This window comes from Eretmochelys imbricata, chromosome 6, assembly GCF_965152235.1.
Source record: "Eretmochelys imbricata isolate rEreImb1 chromosome 6, rEreImb1.hap1, whole genome shotgun sequence".
NCBI classification, from domain to species: Eukaryota; Metazoa; Chordata; order Testudines; family Cheloniidae; genus Eretmochelys; species Eretmochelys imbricata.
Window position 1 is genome coordinate 70,897,143 of NC_135577.1, and position 20,399 is coordinate 70,917,541.

General features: G+C 45.3%; 1 protein-coding gene across 1 annotated transcript in view; it reads right to left on the reverse strand.

The window, feature by feature from the left end:
• LOC144266803 (transmembrane protein 151B-like) overlaps positions 1-17,969 on the reverse strand; it is a 36,603-nt gene extending 18,634 nt beyond the window's left edge. Inside the window, exon 1 of the mRNA XM_077820326.1 lies at positions 17,883-17,969. Coding sequence (XP_077676452.1) covers positions 17,883-17,969 — 87 coding nt within the window. The remainder of the gene's footprint in view (positions 1-17,882) is intronic.
• Between the last annotated feature and the right edge of the window lie 2,430 nt (positions 17,970-20,399).

The following is a 20,399-nucleotide window of genomic DNA, read 5'->3' on the forward strand; positions in this document are numbered from 1 at the left end:
AAAGCATAACTTCCAAAAAGGCATCCAGTCTTGATTCAAAGACATCAAGTGATGGCAAATCCACCTCTTCTTCGTAATTTGTTCCAACAGTTAATCACTCTCACTGTTAATAATTGTGCATAATTTCTAACTGGAATGTGTCTGGCTTCATCTTCCAGCCATTGGTTCTTGTTACACCTTTTTCCTCTAGATTAAAGAGCCCTTTAGTATTGTGTCTCGATGAAGGTTCATATCCATGGTAATCAAATGCCTTTTCCATCTTCTTTTTGACAAGCTACCCAGATGGAGGTCTTTAAGTCTCTCACGGTAAGGCATTTTCTCCAGCTCTTGAATCATTCTTGTGGGTCTTTTCTGCCCCCTCTCCAATACCTCAACATCATTCTTAAAACGAGGACACTAGACTTTTTCAGAATCACCAATTTCCAGGATACAGTCCCCCACTCTGTAGATATGGCCTTCACTCATTGTTCCTAAATGTATGACATTGCATTTGGCTGTATTAAAACACCTCTTATGTGTTTGGGCCCAGCTAACCAAGCAATCCAGATCACTTTTCATGACTGCCCTACCCTCATTATTTACCACTCTGCCAATCTTTGTGACATCCACAAATTTTATCAGCAGTGATTTTACATTTACTGCCATAACATTGATGAGAATGTTGAATAGTGTTGGGCCTAGCACCAATTCTTATAGAAGTTTATGCCTTCATAAAACTAAACGTCTAGGTTGTAAAACCAAAACCATGAGCCCCCATGTAGTCATTAAAGAGCCCATGTCAGTTTCAGCACCAACACTTTGGTGTAATGACAGTATTCATTTCAGCATAGTAACAGTTTTACGTAAATCCTCCTTGTAACTTTAATTGCATAGTGCTGACTCTGTGGGTGCTCCGGGGCTGGAGCACCCATGGAAAAAAAACAGTGGGTGCTAAGCGCCCACCAACAGCCCTGTGGATCAGCACCTCCCCCCCACCCCCCAGTGCCTCCCACCTGCCAGCAGGCCCTCTGATCAGCTCCTCCCTCCCAGGGCCTCCCACCCATTGTGGATCAGCTATTTAGCAACAAGTAGGAGACGCTGTTGGGGGGGGCAGGGAGGAGCGAAGGGGGGTGTACTCAGGGGTGGGGACTGAACCAGATGGAGCAGGGGCAGGAAGAGGCAGGGCGAGGGTGGGAAGAGGTGGGGCTGGGGGGAAGGAGTGGAGTGGGGGCAGAGCCTGGGGAGGAGCGGGGGTCGAGCACCCCCAGCAATTCATAAAGACGGAACCTATGTTTAATTAACAATTTATTATTTACTTTCTGTTCCAAACTGTTATTTAATGTTGCTGAATGCTGTTAGACAGTAGTAGTGTTCTACTCCAGAAGTAATTGCATTTTGGTAATGCATGAAGCAATCCCTCTCTGTATATCTTTTTCTAGCTAAGTGCAGCTGATAGAGAGAGGATAGCTAAGGTTGCAAGCAGCTTCCGTTATAAGCCTTATATTTAGTCCAGTTGTAACTCTGGCTGGCAAAATAAATTTGACCTGAAATTACCATACTTACTCTGAAGGCTGGGGAAACATTTTCTGCAAAATTCAAAGGAAACTGAACAAACTGTTTTTGAGTTATAGATCATTAAATATGTTACCCTAACGTGAAATGGTGACCTATGTTTATTTCTTTTTCTCTCTCTAGTTAAAAAATGCCTTGTTACTACCCATTCAGATTTTCCACATCTTAAATCTTGAAAACTCTTGCAGTGGATCTATTTGCAGAAAATGTGTTGCAGGTAAATACAATGATCCATTGCATTTCTTTTGTGGATAGTTTAGGGCCCAGTGCTGACTGTGCTGTACCTGACTCCAAACCAGATCTGCTGGTTCCCCACTTTCAAAAGCATTAAAATTCACAATTAATAAAAAAAATCATTGCAAAAGCATTTCTAAAATAGACCTCTGTTCCTTTTAAAAACCATGCTTGCCCTTGATGGCTGACCTCAAGAGCTGTAATTTTGCTGAAGCAAACTGCTATCATGTCTAAAATGAAAGATTGAGGGAAAAAACAGAGGGTAACCCAGACGTGGCCTGAATGGAAATAGCAAAAATGACAGGGAATTGGAGAAGAAAGGAGAGAGAGGGAAGTCAGCGAGAGGAGGGAGAAAGGATAACCCAGACGTGGGTAGAATGTAAATGGAACAAAGGCGGGGAAATAGCGAAGACAGACAGGGGAGAGAGAGAGCAACTAACCTACACAGGAAAAGACTGGAATATAGCACAGAGATGGGTCCCAGGTAAGAATTAATTGGATGGCAATGAAGATTACACCACTAAAGCATGATATACCCAGTAATCCTCAATGTGTAGCTGTAATGTTGCATGTGGCCCTTCCAGGTACCACATATGGTTCCTGTGGAATTCGCTGGATAAGAGCTTTGAGAGAAAGAGAAAAAAGAAACTCTTTCCTCCAAATTCCATCTTAGCAGACTTGAGCGGTGGGGAGGGATTGTAGCAAATGGAGTCAGAGAGCCTCATAACAATCTGTCATGCTGGGATGTCTCTGCATTCCACTGTGATGTTTACATCACGGCGTAGCAGCAATATGGATTGTGTGGCCACCTCCCCTTCCGAGCCTAATGCAAAGTCAGGACATCACTCTACAGTGCCTTTATGACGCCATTCAATGATAAAACAACTCAGTAACTCAGCAAGGCTAAGGATTACTCACGTGGGCAATGATTCAATGTTATTTGTTTACATGGGTGAGCCTTTATTTTTATATACCGGATAAGGGGCAAATAAGTAAAAGATTGAGAACACAGATGAAGGAAATCAGAGAAGAAGAAACATAGCTAGACAGGGAACAAGCAAATAAAGAAAAATATGATGGGCCAAATTAATCCCAGGTGTAATTCTACTGACTTTAGTGGTGTACACCTGGGATGAATGTGGCCCAGAGAATGAGGGCAGTGAAATGAGGAAAGAACACTGGATTACCAAACATTACGCTCTACATCAGGATGGTGCCATGCCTGGGTGGAGATGGATTTTTGCTATAATTCTGTGAATCTTTTCACCTTGATCTAGAGAGGGCTGTGGAAATGCATCACCTAAGAAGAGAAACGTTGTGCAAAGCTACCTGTTGGTTGACTAGGGTGTTAATAAAATGCTATTGTCCAGCACAGTGGCACTGTACATGCAGCAAGGTGCTGCAGTATTCCAAAGTGTCCCACACTTTAGAGAAATATTCTCAGCTTGCTTCAGTTGGGTATTGGAAAAGAGAGACAGAAAACTCCCTGTGAAGCTGCCAGGGAGAATCGCATTACAACCCACTTTTCTTCTGACCGTTTGGGAGTTAGCATAACCATTGTCTAACGCTGTGGAGGTGGGGATGTCTAGAGAAGAAAGTTAACTGACTGGGAACCATTCAAAATCAATGCACATGCTCCTTTTTCAATCTAGTTCCAGCTGAACCCCTATATCAGGTTTAATTTGACATCCATATAACGAGAGAAGGTCCTGAACCAAAATTCTAGCTGCCAACATCCCTGAATTAGGAAGCTGACCACCCCTAAATTTCAAGATGTGGACCCATATGTCATGGCCTTTGGCCAACAGGAAGTGCTGAAAGCATGGCTGCCAAAGTGTATAGAGAGGAAAATATAAGGGGATAATTTAATGGAAAGAGTCATGTAGCATCCAGGAGGATTTCCCCACAGCACCTGTTTGTTATTGGGTATATGTTACAAATGCACTGTTTGCTCTTCTGGGATGGAATTCCAATCAAAGTGAAATCTTTTGTTCAATAACTCTCCTTTTAAAAGCTGTGGTGTCAAGTGCTGCTCAGAAATGTTCTTTCCTATGGTCTAAAAAAAAGAATTTTCACACAATCCGTGCCTTTGTAGTGTCACAAACCTAGAGGTATTTATTTCTGCAGAAGATTTAGTCCTTATCACTCCCATCTGCTTCTTGTGCACCTGAATCTCTTTTGGCTTTAAATCTCTGCAGCTTCTGTTTTCCTCTCATTAAATCAAGTTATCAGACTGATTGTTTAGAGAGAGAAGGCCATGCAAAATGGAGGGGGGCAAATTCTCTCCTTAGTAATTGCCTGTATCAGGATGGCAGGTTATAGTACCCAGAAGAGAGAGGCAGAGCTCTTCTGCTGATTGGTCTGAGTGGCGAGCTCTAGGACCTTGCATAAACACATAAAGCTGCTCTACTGACTCACACTGGCCACCGTCCCAGATGGGTCCTATTGGCTTCAACCTAGTTTATAAAAACATTTGAGCCTCCCTCTGAAGACGAGGGAACCAGAGGCAGGGACAGAAGGAGCCTCCAACCCTGAAAGCAGTCAAGTTCATGGGCAAACTCTTGCGCGATGCTTGTTTATTCTTCAAGTCAGAAGGAAAGAAAACCCCAGGAGAGAAGTAAATTTGGATCTTAGCCAGTGTCTGTAATATACTAAGAACAGGTCGGGTGGGAATGCCCCCTACTTCAACACCAATGGCATGAAGAGAAAAATTTGGTCCAAAATCCATTAATGAGTTTAAGGCATTCAGATTCTACAGTGGTGAGGGCCAAAAAATTAGGTCGCTCTCTAAGCAAAGGATCCTGATCAATAAGGTGACCTTGATTTTCAGAATTTTATAAAAGGCCCACTTTTGTGGCAACATTTTACATGGTCACAAAACATTAATGCCCAGAGAAGTGCCACCTTTTAAAACGTGTGCTGCTGCTGCTGCATTCTGACTCAGCAGCAACACAACGTGTATATTTCCAGCAGAGGAGGACTCTTCCCAGTAATTCTGTGTTCTGAATGACTTCGTCATCCAGTGCTGAACAAGTGTTAGAGCTACTCGTTTACTCAGAGTAGATGCTGATAGTGACTGCACGCATTAAAGTTTTCAGTCCAAATTCTGCTCAGCAGACTGAACTCTCATTCCACGGGACTGTTTGTTATCTCTGGTAAGCACAGAGCAAGTTTTACTTCCTATAGCAGTGTGTCCTGAACAAAGATTTTGCATTAAAAAAGGTTCGATTGATGAAATAAGAAAAGAAAAGAAAAGAAAAGAAAAGAAAAGAAAAGAAAAGAAAAGAAAAAGGAAATGTAAGATGTCCTGAAAGAAATTCCTGAGACACCAGGATGTTATTTGAAAAATGAGGACTGTACCAATAAAACTGGGATGCATGGTCTCTTCGCCTGTCAGTGTCCTACATAGCTGTCCAAGACCGTCATTATAGCTTTCAAAGGAAGTGAAACTGGCTAGTGGGTTTTACGGGGTGTGGAAAATACAACTGCAAGGCTCTGTGCCTGACCTTACCATCAATTCACTATCCTTAGACCAGTCATTTGACCTCTGGTGCATCAATTTACCTAGACACTTAGAATAAATAAATAATGATCATCATCATAATCCCTTTCCACGTCATAGGGATCCTGTAGGACTTAATCTGTGAATATAAAGTTCTGTGAAATCCTCAAAAGAAGTATTCTGTGGGACTGAGCCACACCCCACTGAAGTCAATGTTAGTATGTGCATTGCCTTCAGTGAGCTTTGGCTCAGGCCCTTTAAGAATAATTGTTCTGTTTTCATATAGTTTTTATTCACACCTCTGCAGTTATTTCCTCCTTTCTACTTTTTAACTAGAAAGTTTTCAATTTTTATCCTATGTGATGACTCTCTGGTTAGACTCCACACGCACCTGCCTTGTGAATCCATGAACCGCTTCCTCACAGTAATAACCTGTTTGTGGCAGCTAAAGCTACTGTAAAGGAACTTCTATCACTGAAGTGTCTACAAGGGTCAGGCATCAGCTGTGGTAGCTTCCTCACAGTGCTAGCAGTGGGTGATCCTCACAGTAGTGTCCAGCCATTGTTACAGCATCAGCAATGCTGCCACAGAAAAGTTGGGTTTAAGGAGTATGTTTCCTTGCATCCACACCTTGTCAAATGTAGCAAGGACCCTGGCAGTGTGGTAATTATAACAGTGCCCCTGTTAATACCAGCTAGAATCTGTGCAGTGAACACTTCTCTGGGAGAAAAGAGAATTGAAGGTAAATATTGCCTCCCAAAGGAAGGTCACACAGACAAGTTCTGCCAAAGATTCTGAAAGCATAGCACTTAGAGGACTTCAGCTGAGGCATACTCACATATCAGTTTAATTTTATCCAGTGCGTCCAGTGGGCCAGGAGCCAGGAGTCTTGGGTTTTGTTGCTGCTGACTCATTCTGTCCTCAGTTAATCTTGCTGTGACTGAGTGTACCCATCCATAAAATAGAAAACACACACCTGCCTCAAAGGGACATTGAGAATTCATGTTTGTGAAGCGATTTAAAATCACCTTATTAAAGACACCCTGAAAACGCAAAGCAGCAGCCTGGGAGCTGGCTATGAAGAGAAGGCCAGGCAGCTTGGGAGCAGTCATATCCTGCAATGGGTCAGTTACAAACTTGTGGTAGCTATGGGATTCCAACCCACACCCCCAAAGCCACAGGACCTCACGGTGGGGCCAGCAGACTGTTATAAACCATCTTTCTTTGGTGTTGAAATCCCAGTAGGGTAGTAGGGTCCACTCTATTGTATATCTTGAGCATGGAGGTAGGGTGTCATTCTCCCCCTCCTCGGACACACCTACTCTTACCCTGCTGTCTCATTTCCATCCAAAGAACAGTCCTCCAGAGGTTTGTTTCTTGCACCTGGTACTTGCACTTCTGGCCAGTGGGACGAAGTAGGAATGTTCTTAATGTTTTCTCTGAATACTGTGTGTGTGCCTCAGTTTCCCCTAGGCATTTCTTAAGTATCTAGGTGGTGGGATAAGGGTGTGTGATTGTTGCAGAGCCCTAGAGGGCCAGTGTGATGGTGTCTGCACAGAGAATGGCTGACACCCTGTCTCCTGGCAACTGATGGCCTGGGCCCCTCCTCTGCAAAGGTGCCAACTGAAGGTGTTGGAGAACAAAGAGATCAGGTGGCCTCCTGGCCCGGGAAAGAGACAAAGGCCAGAGGAGGGGTGGGAGAGTTTCAGTTTGGAGCTGGCTGGGGAAATGGAGGGAGGCCCAGATGGGGCTCTGAACTCCCTGGCCCCCAAGATGGACCTGACTGAGGGGTCCTGTTTCCTGTACCTACAAGCTCTGTTTTAGACCGTGTTCCTGTCGTCTAATAAACCTTGTGTTTTACTGGCTGGCTGAGAGTCACGTCTGACTGTGGAACTGGGGTGCAGGGCGCGCTGGCTTCCCCAGGAGCCCCGCCTGTGAGGACTCGCTGTGGGAAGCGCACGGTGTGAGAAGAGGATGCTGAATGCTCCGAGGTCAGACCCAGGAAGGTCGAAGCTGTGTAAGCTTCTTGCCCTGGAGACAGTCTGCTCAGAGAGAGGAAGCTCCCCCAGAGTCCTGACTGGCTTCGTATGGAGTAATTCCAAAGCATCGCCTGGTGACTCCGTGACAGCCAGCCATTCAACCTCTTGTCAATTGGAAGGGTTTCTTCTCCTCTATTTTGGGCTATTGGTGGGATCCCACAGCTTCCACCGGTTTGTTGGGGGTATACCAGCTCCTAGGTGGCTGGTGGCGGGTTCCACATGGTCAGTGCAAGTGCTGAAGGTGCTCCAAGCCTTAGGCTTTTCCAGCTCTAACCCCTGAAAACACTGATGTCTTTGGTAACAGAGGATTTCTTTACTAGAGCTGCTGGAAATAGGATGCAGATTACCTAGGCACCATTGCTTTAAGTTACAGCACAAAAGAGATGGTACTCCACAGGTCCTAATGCAGCCCCTAGGTGCAGTCGAGTCGTGTCAAAGTGGGGCTTCTCATGCCAGGAATAATCACTCCAGCCCTCCCCTTTCCTGGAGACAAGCACACATTGGCCTGCACATCCTCCAGCCAGAGTCCAGTCCCCTTGTTCAGCACCTATGGTTTCATTCAGGCCACTCCACATAGCTGCCCCAGTCTGCAGGCTCCTCCTGGCTGGCCACCAGCTGTAGATACCACTAGTCCCTTTGCCCACAACTGGCTGCTTCCCAGCTTGGTTCTCAGCCCTTCAGTCCCAGTTCCCATGTTCTGCTTCCAGCCCACTGCTCTAGCTCCCATGCAGCCTCTGCTCCCTCATCTCTGAACTCAGATGTCACTTCCCTTTCCTGTGTTTTGGAGATTATGGAGCCCTCAGAGGGCTGGGTGTTGAACTGGGGATTAACACAGTGCCCTGTAATGAGCCAGCAGGTATTATATTAGTACCCAGAACCACAACATTGTGTGTGAGTTAGGTTACTCTGTACATAACATACCTAATCCAAAAATCACAAAAGCAAAGAAATAAAAAGTTAAGGCACCTAATAGTACATCCACTCTACTCCTTCTCCCAGACACCCATCCACCACCAGAACCACCACCATACACCATAGACAACACATCACAACCCTAACTCTGCTGGCAGGGATGCCAGCCTTCCAGCACTCCCTTCCCCAAACTCATCACCAGCCTTCTCCCAGCCCTCACCCCTTACTACGTTCTGCACATTTCTGGAACATCACACTCTCTCATGTTTGGGGAATGGAGGGCTGGGATCCCTACTGGGGTGGAGTGAAGGTTGTGATGTGTGTTGTCCGTAGTGTATGGTGATTGTTCCAATGGTGGGGTGTTGTGTCTCTGGGTTGAGGAGGAGGAGTAGACGGTGTTTACTATTAGGTACCTTCACTTTTCTTTTCCATGCTTATGTGGTTTTATGTTAGGTATGTTATGTACAGAACAACCTTGACTGACGCACAACAGTGTGTATTAATTTCCCAGGGATATTCAGATTGAAAGTAGCTCAATTACATAGTGCCCAGATGACTTGGTGGTGCCACTCCAGAATTGGATGACCACTGTGACAGAGCTCCTGGTCCAAGATGAACCAACAGCTAGTGCTTGATAGAAGGTCCTGGTCATCATAAACTATGGGCTCACTCGGCTCATGGCCATGTAAACTAACAGTTTTTATATAAATCCCCATTTTTCTTTTTAAATTAATAAAATAATTACATAACCCAGAGACCTCACTGAACTCTATGTACATTTTTTAAATTTACTTTCTACAGGTTGTAATTTTTAAGCTAGAAGGGCCTAAAAAACCACAAGACTCAGCATACTCTTTTGTGGACCAATTTTTCATTTATTACAACTTGGAAACTAATTAACTGATTTTCTTGAAACTCCTCAGAAACTTCAAGTTTTCCTCAGAGGTTATGTACATAAAATTTGGGGCAGATGCACTTGCTTGTTCATCAAAAGCAAAGTGCTTGAATTCCTTATTTAAATGAATACAATCTTAGCTATGACGTTGCAACCATGTTGTGGTAATGACTCAACAAACCTTTCAATGGTTACTGTTTGTCATCTAACATTTGTCAGTGTTAATGTCCTACAATGTACTACAAACTCACCTAAAGACTCGTGCTACTCACTGGGTGCTACTTCAGAGCTTCTCAGTCTTTTTGCCTCCATTTTTTGCAACATCTCCTGATGAGATGAAAAAACTTAGCTACCATCTTTTGCAAAGAGGCAGAAGGAGATGGCAAGAAAAGCAATATCAGGCACAGATACCGATTCTCAAATTGTACAGGCTGGAAGGATTAAAATAAATAAATGATCGATACCCTCTTATTCAGGGGACCCAACGTGGGTCCCTTGCACTGAGGTAAGCAAAGGCTGGGATCCCAGCAGAGGCAGCATGCTCTGCTCCCAGGAAAAAGATGTACCTTACACCACTTTCTAGCAAAAGCTTCGACTGGCTAGAGAAATAGCCTTTGTGAGCATCAGAGGGAGACTGGTCCAACTGTTCTCTGCCAGCGAGAGGTTAGCCATAGTATGAGGCCCCTGATGAAGCAGGGGAAAGTAAAGAGAAAAACAAGGAACATTCTTGGGGTTCCAGGCATGGAGAGTTTTCTCCATCTGAAGTGGTGGGAGAAGAGAGGTTAGCAGGGCATGCTGGACGTGCACAAGTCCATGGGGCCGGACGAGTTGCATCCGAGAGTGCTAAAGGAATTGGCGGCTGTGATTGCAGAGCCATTGACCATTATCTTTGAAAACTCGTGGCGAACCGGGGAAGTCCTGGATGACTGGAAAAAGGCTAATGTAGTGCCAATCTTTAAAAACGGGAAGAAGGAGGATCCTGGGAACTACAGACCAGTCAGCCTCACCTCAGTCCCCAGAAAAATAATGGAGCAGGTCCTCAAAGAATCAATCCTGAAGCACTTACATGAGAGGGAAGTGATCAGGAACAGTCAGCATGGATTCACCAAGGGAAGGTCATGCCTGACTAATCTAATCGCCTTCTATGATGAGTTACTGGTTATTACTGGTTATGTGGATGAAGGGAAAGCAGTGGATGTATTGTTTCTTGACTTTAGCAAAGCTTTTGACACGGTCTCCCACAGTATTCTTGTCAGCAAGTTAAAGAAGTATGGGCTGGATGAATGCACTATAAGGTGGGTAGAAAGTTGGCTAGATTGTCAGGCTCAACGGGTAGTGATCAATGGCTCCATGTCTAGTTGGCAGCCGGTGTCAAGTGAAGTGCCCCAGGGGTCGGTCCTGGGGCTGGTTTTGTTCAATATCTTCATAAATGATCTGGAGGATGGTGTAGATTGCACTCTCAGCAAATTTGCGGATGATACTAAACTGGGAGGAGAGGTAGATACGCTGGAGGGCAGGGATAGGATACAGAGGGACCTAGACAAATTGGAGGATTGGGCCAAAAGAAATCTGATGAGGTTCAATAAGGATAAGTGCAGGGTCCTGCACTTAGGACGGAAGAACCCAATGCACAGCTACAGACTAGGGACCGAATGGCTAGGCAGCAGTTCTGCGGAAAAGGACCTAGGGGTGACAGTGGACGAGAAGCTGGATATGAGTCAGCAGTGTGCCCTTGTTGCCAAGAAGGCCAACGGCATTTTGGGATGTATAAGTAGGGGCATAGCGAGCAGATCGAGGGATGTGATTGTCCCCCTCTATTCGACATTGGTGAGGCCTCATCTGGAGTACTGTGTCCAGTTTTGGGCCCCACACTACAAGAAGGATGTGGATAAATTGGAGAGAGTCCAGCGAAGGGCAACAAAAATGATTAGGGGTCTGGAACACATGACTTATGAGGAGAGGCTGAGGGAACTGGGATTGTTTAGTCTGCAGAAGAGAAGAATGAGGGGGGATTTGATAGCTGCTTTCAACTACCTGAGAGGTGGTTCCAGAGAGGATGGTTCTGGACTATTCTCAGTGGTAGAAGAGGACAGGACAAGGAGTAATCGTCTCAAGTTGCAGTGGGGGAGGTTTAGGTTGGATATTAGGAAAAACTTTTTCACTAGGAGGGTGGTGAAACACTGGAATGCGTTACCTAGGGAGGTGGTAGAATCTCCTTCCTTAGAAGTTTTTAAGGTCAGGCTTGACAAAGCCCTGGCTGGGATGATTTAATTGGGGATTGGTCCTGCTTTGAGCAGGGGGTTAGACTAGATGACCTCCTGAGGTCCCTTCCAACCCTGATATTCTATGATTCTATGATTCTATGATGCTGCATTGTTGGATATGGCCCAGTAAGAGAATTTACTGCTCCTCTGAGTATCCAGTAAGTAACAGTTATTCCTATTCATTGTCACACAGTGGTTACAATCAATTTGATTCAGTCCTATTCCATTTAAATTCATGAGCCCGATCTGCAGCTGGTTTAAACTGGCCTAGTTCCATTGAAGTCAATGTAGGTACTCCATTTACCCCAGCTGAAGATTTGACCAAATGTATTTAAGGACCTACCTTAAATGTTTCTTTGAGTCTTAGGCTATGTCTACAATTAAAATGCAACAGCTATACAGCTGCAGCACTGTAATGCTCAGTGTAGACAATTACTACAGTGACAGGAGGGGTTCTCCATCATTGTAGGTAATTCATCTCCCCGATGGGTGGTACCTAATTCTTCCATCAACCTAGCGCTGTCTATACCAGGGATTAGGTTGGCTACACTATACCACTCTGGGGTGTGGATTTTTCACACTCCTGAGAGATGTTGCTCTGCCGATGTAACTTTTCAGAGTAGACCAGCCCTTATTTTGTACTTATTTATATTTTAATGCTTGGAAGAATGTTGAGAGTCAATTCAAAGAACTGTAGTCCTAAATAAACCAGACGGATGAAGTAATGAATATTGTTTATTACATTAATGAGGTTTTCAGGGGCTAGTGCAATTTTGATCATGTAGTTCCATCAGCTGGTTTCCCATGTTTTTTCTTCTCAGTGATATCCATAGCAGAGCATTATTGAAAGGAAATCCAAACTGATGGAATTTCATAGGTACTAAAAACCCACTGCTAGGAGGAAGCACACACTGTTAGAGTCCTATGGAAGGACACTACTGTTAAAATGCATGTACTGCTGGAGTTATAGCTGCCATTTGAAGCTCAAACACAGAAAAGTGCAGTTTCTTGGTTATTTTTTTCACTATCATAAGTTTTTGGTGCGGAGGACAGAGTACAGAGCCAACCCCAGAACACAGACCATAGACACATGATTAGAAAACAAAGCAGGACAAAAATACAGGACATAAGAAAAGAACAGAAACTCTGAGTGAGGATGTGAAAAGACTCAATGGCAAGCTAGGACTAGCCGTTGACAGGATATGCAGTGCAGCTATTCCCTGGAACTACATTAACTGTAAAGAAGGGTATTCCATTTTCCTGCATTGCTGCTATGGTTGTCACTTTGAACTGCATTTACAGTGAAGTTATCCATATCAATAAAGCAAGTTTATTCCTTGCATTATGTTTGTTGGGGAATAGAGGTGGGGAGGGGAAGGGATCTTTCCTCTTCCGTTCTGATTCAAAAGCATTTGGATGAATGAGGCGATTGGGCCAGCAGGAGGCAAATACACTTCAGTGTCAGAAAATGTAGAATTAGTATATGATCAAAGCAGCAGTCTAAGGATTATGTGCTAAAATGGGACAGTCTTCTGGCAAAGCAATCAGGTAAGGGAGTTGGAGAGGTGGAAACATCAGCCTAGTACATAGCAGCTGTGTTTATATGAATAAAAAAAAATGAACCAGTTACTAGAACACATTAGCAAAGGGATAGAATATGAAACAAAGGGTGATGCTGTTGCTGTATCATGCTCTGGTGAGGCCCCTGCTGGTATCTTGGATGTTGCTTTGGTAGTTCTTGCCAATGGGATTCAGAAGGGGCCAAGGAGGAAATGGTGCTTCTCTGGCTTCATCACCCCCGGCTCTTGATCTGGGAGTCCCCAAAAGCTCCTCTGCCAGAACTCTGTGGGGATGGTGCCTCATGGAATTTTGGAGAGGGCAAGGATGAGAAAGACACCAACTGCTCTCTGCAAGATTGTCACCGACTGACTCTCATGATACCTGATTGGGAGCAGCATGAGTCTTCCCCCCTCCCTCAGCGTTGTTTCTATTGAGCAGAGAAAGAAGAGAATGTAGCACAGCTCCTTCCTTCGGAAGGAGGAGGACAAGAGGGGAGCATGGAGGAAATGTCCCTCTATGGGACTAAGGAGGTTCCCATCCCTGCATATTCTGGAGATCTACAGTGTTGGGAGGCTGCACTCCCTGTTTACAGGGCTCATAAACCTTTCTCAGATGAAGATGAAGATTTGATGAAAATGCCATGAATTACCTGGGCCTCTTGTCACCTTCCATTGATTATGATTCAGTCCATGAACAGGGTAAAATTTAGAACATGAGAATGTTAGGCCTAAATCTAAGTCATGAAGAAAGGCAAGGGTAGTTGATCCAGTTCTTAGCATTTCCAAGGCTGTGAAATGGGATTGTTAACATTAACATTAAACATGCCTGAAAATTTAGGGCATTCAACCTAAAATTTAGTGAACGGCATAAATTAGGAATTCAGAACTTCATGCAAACAGTGATACACAAGGGACTATGATATGACAGGTAGAGAATGGGCAAATGAATAATACAAGTGCATTTGAGATGCCTAGACTTATGTCAGAGAGAGGGGTCTGGTGAAAAATCATGAAGCTGTGATTAAAATAAACCCCAAAATGGAAAATGCATTGTATTGTATGGCCTTTTGTGTGTGAGAGAAAAGAGTCACATAACATGCTGGCTGCTCTAGAGAGAGCCAGAAGCTCACAAATAAGCAATATTTTTTAAAGTTGCAATACTAAATGGTGTCATCATGACCATAATTTGCACTCTTTGATGCTATAAGAAATAAGCTCTCCATGTGCCTGCATTTGCAACAGGAGATGGATGAGATGACTTAAGAGGTCTGTTATCTGTAATGTTATGATCATGTCACACAGCCTCGAGTCTGCGGATTTCAGTAACGTCTGCCCATGGCTTCTTGTAGTTTTCTCTTTCATCTGGAGAGCTTAACTGATTACATTGTATCACACTCAATTAAAGTTTTTTAATACAAAGGACAAGTTAAAAGCAGCAAAGGATAAGCACTATTTAAATCTACAGGAATGGATGAGACAAATATTTCAAAATGACAGTAACCTGCTGGTATCCTGGTTGCTGATTCCTTGGCAATTATTTAGCTATGGAAGGTTATAAATGACTTTTTATTCATGAAGTTTAATTGGCTAAAATAAAACTTCCAATTAAGGTTTTAAAATTAAGATATTTAAGGCCAAATCCTAAGCTGGTGTAAATTGGCATTGCCACATTGAAATCAATGGAAATACATTGATTTGCACCGGGTATGGGTCTGGATCTCACAGTAATTTCCAGTCTGGGAAACTTGGCCAGCCAGCAGTTAAAGCATAACAATGGAGGAGGGTGGGTTAGAGCAGGAAAGGAAGTCAAGAAAAAAGGTAAACAAGAGGGAAAATATTTCTGGAGAATCCATGTAGATATGGAAACACCTTCTGAAATACCTGGAAAATCATTTCTCCTTCCCTTCCCTACCAAAAGCTTTGTTAATGCGTCTGTGTTTCTTGTGCAACAGCTGGTGGCGTTACTAAACAATGCAGAGCACCAGCTCTAGGTCTTGCTTTAATTGTCAGTCGTATTGGGATCCAGGAAGTGGGCGGGCGAACCACAGAACATTGGTCTTAAGTCCAAGGGCTTGTTTCTACACTCATTGAAGTCAATGGTGAAGATCCACTGACTTAAATAATGCAGGATTAGGGTCATAGTAGGTAACTGAAAACAAATTGGTCTTCAAAAGGTCTGTTTTAAATTGTATTTGTTTAGACTCAGCTGTTTCAAACATCTATTACTGGCTTGGGAACTTACCAGTTTTGTTTTCTCTTTTCAATTAAAAGCTTTTCTAGTCACTGTTAAGATTTTCTTCCATGATTTATAAAGAAACCGGAACACACAAATTGTGTGAATAATAGATAAGCACCCATGTTATACCAGACACTTAAGGGGCTGGGGGGGATCTAAGAACATTACACAGAAACTGTGTGTGCAGGCAGATGGGGAGGAAAGGACTCATTACATAAGGCTAAAATAATGAGACAAGGAGTTAGTGTAAAATGAAGCATGGAAATGTTTGTATTGGACCAGAGGAAAAATTTAAGAGTGGGGATCATTTAAGCATGATATAAGTGTGGAGACCAAGTACTCTCATCTTCAGAAATGTCCAGTAAGAGTCTAGACATTTTTGTGATGGGATTAATACAGTGAAAACCCTCTGTGGTTCAGGAGCACAGACTGGCTAAATCAAGAATTCCTTCCCAGCTCTACCCAATTATTGATCTCCTATTAGGCTGTAATTACATTGGAGAGTTCCAGTGATATCAGCAATTGTAGAATGATACTAGTTGAAGTTTACAGTTGTGAACTATGCCTCACAAGTTGAAAAGTGACTGACTTTGGGGTAAAATACTTTAAGTCACTGACTGAGGACATTATTGTTTTTCTGTAGTAACTTTTTCAACCTAAGCTGAAAAGTCAGTTTTATAGTCTTTAAAAAATGTTGTTTTTTTTGTTGTAGGTGGTTTACTCTAAATATACTTGAACTTAATATAGGGTTTGCTGAGGCTGCCCTATTTAAACTTACAAGATCATTTGGCACTCTGAATCAGTGACAGAGCCCCAGCAGTAATAGCAGGAGCTATCCTGAATAAAAGTGGAAATGTTCCTTGGTTGATAGTTTATGCCTCTCGTATTCATTTCCTTTGGGGAGGGGATAGTATTTAAATTTGTTGATAACTTCATACTACTTTAAAACTTCCTCTCCGTCCAATGATTTATGTCTCATAATGGGGATAACAAGCCTATGAAACTGCAAAAGAGCAGAAAAGTGAACACCAAATCCTGCACTAAGTGTGACAAAAAGCTTAAATATCTCTTTGCTCTAAATGTATTCTAACATAGGATGATGCTCTGGTGCTTATATTTACAATCATTGAGTCATGTGATTCTGTCTCAGCCAAAGGGTTATGGGTCAATATGTTTTATGTCAACCTTCAAATAGACAACACAAGTTGATTAGAGGTGATGGTCTTGGAGGACAATAATACAAAGCTATTTTAAGTCACTTGAGGGCCTCAGCCAATTGGATTTTTGCTTGGAAGTTGAAAAATGTGGGGGGTGGGGTGGGGTGGGGGAGAGTATGTTTTTGGAGGCCAAATCCTGAAATCCTTACTTAGGCAAAATTGCCATTGAACTCAGTTAGTTTTGCCATAATAAGGACTTCAGGATTTGGTTCTGTACTACATTGTTAGATATTTAAACACAAGGCTTAAATGTTTACATTTGAAACTTTCTGGTTTGCATTCCACATACCCAGCACATTATATTACATCGCTGTAATGTTATAACAACAATCATGTAAGAGTGTAGTGTGAGTATGGCTTTTGATATTGTTTGATCTTCAGGAATTTTTTAGCACACTCATATTTTTAGTATTTGCCTAAAGGTGCCATTTATTGTAATTGTGTAGAGGCCCATTAAAAATGCAAATGTTCGTGATTAGGGTCAGCAGGCATTAAAGTTAACCAGTGCTTGTTCTGCGGGGTATCCATGTCTCAGAGAGATCACAGCAAGAGGCACTGAAAGGTCTGGAGACAGTTCCATGATTCTGTCTGGAAACACTGATTTGTTCAGGACAGTCTATAAATCTGCAGCAGCCAATGGTTAAGAAAGAAACTGTAATGTCAGCCAGACAGCCGCAGAGCCCTTCTTGTGACTCCCTTACAGGAGAAGCGGGGCGAGACTCCCATCCCTTCTTGGGACCCGGTGCTTGGCTCCGCAAAGGAGCACTGCGTGATTCTGCCTTGACTTTTGGGGCGGGTGGTGGGGAAAGCACAGCCCCTTACTCAGCTCTCACCCTGCAGGGTGTGGTGCAGGGTAAATCCGACGCTGTCATGGGGAGAACCCCAGCACCGTGGAGAGCTCCCGGAGCCTGCTAGGGGCATGGAGGGGGATAGTCTCTACTGTGTAGGGTGGGATTAAATCGCCCTGCACCGGCTGGTCCATGGATACCGGCTGACTGGTTACTGCCTCAGTAAAGAGGTTGCAAGAAGCCCAGTGAGGCTGCATTACAATCACTTATTTTTTTCTCTCCTTTGCATTACAAACCACATACAGGTCCCCAAACGCCCGTCTAGCTGGCTAGACTTCAGCAGCGACAGCTCCTTACATTCGCTCCCTGAGACCGTTTCTCTTGCACTGAAATCCCCCCCCCCCCATTTCCTCTCGCCGTTTCATTTGTTTAATCCAGTTCGGACGCAGAAACACCAAACCCCGCAAGTGATCGAGCCCTGCCCGCAGTCCGGGTTTTCCCGCCGAGTTCAGGAACCAAGACCCATTACCGATCACTTTTCTCCTGGGTTTGTAGACAATGCATGCGTGTGTCTCCATCCGCACAGCTGGGGCTGTCAGACACACGCATATATAGCCACACACTGCACACAGGTACACCAGTGATCCCCCCCCACCCCAGCACAGATACGCCCTGGGTTGCTCACCTCCTCTCGAACATCTGCGGGTGCCGTTGTTCTTCCCTCTGGGCTGCTCGAAGTTGTTTCAGCAGCTGGTTCTGTTTCCGAAGACATTCTTTGCCATTCCTGTCTCCCAGCCCCCCTCACCTCAAATAAACCCGGGGGCCGCAGGGTTTCCAAGCGCCTCCTCCCAGCAGGACAGTCGGGTTTTACCAGTCAGAAAGCCCCGAGACTGCAGCTTTCTCCCCATCGCCAAGGCAGGGTCCTGCTCCTGCAGAATCTACGCGATTCAGAGCCGTTCCCCACACACGCCACAATCCGAATGAAGAGGGGAGGGAGGGAGGGAGGGAGTGTAAATCCCTCGCAGTCCCGTGGCGTTGCAAGCATGGTCACTTTGTCAGCCAAAGCCAGAAGCTGCATTTAGGGAAAGTGCCTCTCCCACCAACCGGCGGGAGACGTCCGCCTGGCAACCCAATGCAGCCGCGGATCGTTCACCTGAGCCAGGACAACACAGGCCGTTCTCGGAGCTGGGGAGGCTGCTTTGCAGGCAGCCGGGGTCCCCTTTCCCTTCGGAGGGTGCAGCCTCCCCGCCTGCGCTCCCTGTCAGTGCATCGCCTCAGCGTGTGCAGGCAGCCCCGGAGTCTGCAGCGGCGCTAGTTCCTGCCAACTTCGGAGCGCCCTTTCCAAAGCCCACCCTGGGCTTCCCTGAGCCGGACCGTCGCGTTCCTCCTCGGGCCGCTGGCGGGCAAGCGGGAGGGGTCGGGGTGTCTCTCTTGGGCAGACTCCCTGGGTTTTAAAAACAATCTTCTGCATGTGTCGCCGCCTGGGTAAACAAGCCCCAGCTCCCGTTTGCCGGGAGTCCAGGGCGCGGGGATCTTCCCCACGCCCAGAAATCCCAGGTCCTGCCAGCGTCTTTCTGTGCACGGGGCCCGCCAGCCGCGAGTGACCAGAGAGTCGTCTGGGCCGCCTTGGTCCGAGCACAGCACAGCTCCAGCCTGTCTGTGGCAGTCGTTCCCTCCTTGCCCCGAGGCCCGGGGCTCGCGGCGGTGCACGAGGGATTTGCTGTTTGAAGCGGTATTAACACTCCCCACTGAACGATCCCCATGCATATCTCTGGGATCACAAACCTGCGCCCCCTGCAAAAACCAGCCCAACCCGGGGTTTGCTCCCTGCCTTCTCCCCATTGCCGTGGCCTTGATGGTTCTGCGGCACGAGCGCGTTCATTCAGCTGCACCACACCTATTCCAGCGCCCATCACCGATGCCTCCTTTCACCTGACATGCGAGTCTGCAAGGAGAGGCCCCTAGGCTCGCTTCTACCTCCTCCCTTCCCCCACCACACACCTCACTGCTTCCTTAGCCTCTCTTTTGTTCGCATTCGTTTCCAACAGATCCCCGGTCCCCTATCCCGCTCCACACAACTGCAGCCTCCTGCAAACAGGCTGCCCTGTCCATGGCTCTGGGCCTTCAGTCCGTACTTCCCTCAATCTGACCAGGGGTGTCATGCTGCATCCCCCATGTTTGCTGCATGTTTCATTATGCTCTACGCCTGTGAGACTCCTGTCCTGGTATCCCTTTCTCCCTTTGTGCCATGGAGGTGTATATATATTTTTAAATGCTTTTTAAAGTCTCACCAGCAGGCAAGTGAGCAAACACAAAGCATCTCTTTTGTCTTTAGTATTCCTGCTATGCCCAGTCCCGCCATATAATGTTACTTTTTTAAAGCTGGCCCCCTTTCTGATAAACTCCAGCCCAGTTTAAAGAAGCTGGCAGGTCCATGGGGTGGTAGTCCAGGGCCAGGAGGGTTCTGGAGCAGAGAGGGATGCTTGGTGGGTGAGTTCACTTGCACAATCAAAAGCAGTGAGCGGTGCTGGGATTTCCTAGAAGAGTTGGTCTGAATGAACTAAGTGGGTTAAGGGTACTTGTTCCTTCAATGTGGGTCAAGTACCAGCTGCACACTCCTTGCATATCTAACATGAGGCTGCTAGAAGGGCAACTGTGAGGCAGAGAACTGCTCCAGCTAACTCTGGAGACCTGGCTATGAAGGGTTGTTCCAAGATTATAGAATCACAGAACTGGAAGGGACCTCGAGAGGTCATCTAGCCCAGTCCCCTGCACTCAAGGCAGGACTAAGCATTATCTAGACCATCCCTCACAGGTGTTTGTCCAACCTGCTCCTAAAATTCCCCACTGATGGAGATTCCACAACCTCCCTAGGCAATTTATTCCAGTGCTTAACCGCTCTGACAGTTAGGAAGTTTTTCCTAATGTCCAACCTAAACCGCCCTTGCTTCTTGTCCTATCCTCAGAGGTTAAGAACAACAATTTTTCTCCCTCCTTGTAACAACCTATTATGTACTTGAAAAGTGTTATGTCCCCTCTCACTTTTCTCTTCTCCAGACTAAACAAACCAATTTTTTTCAATCTTCCCTCATAGGTCATGTTTTCTAGACCTTTAATAATTTTTGCTGCTCTTCTCTGGACTTTCTCCAATTTGTCCACATCTTTCCTGAAATGTGGTGCCCAGAACTGGACACAATACTCC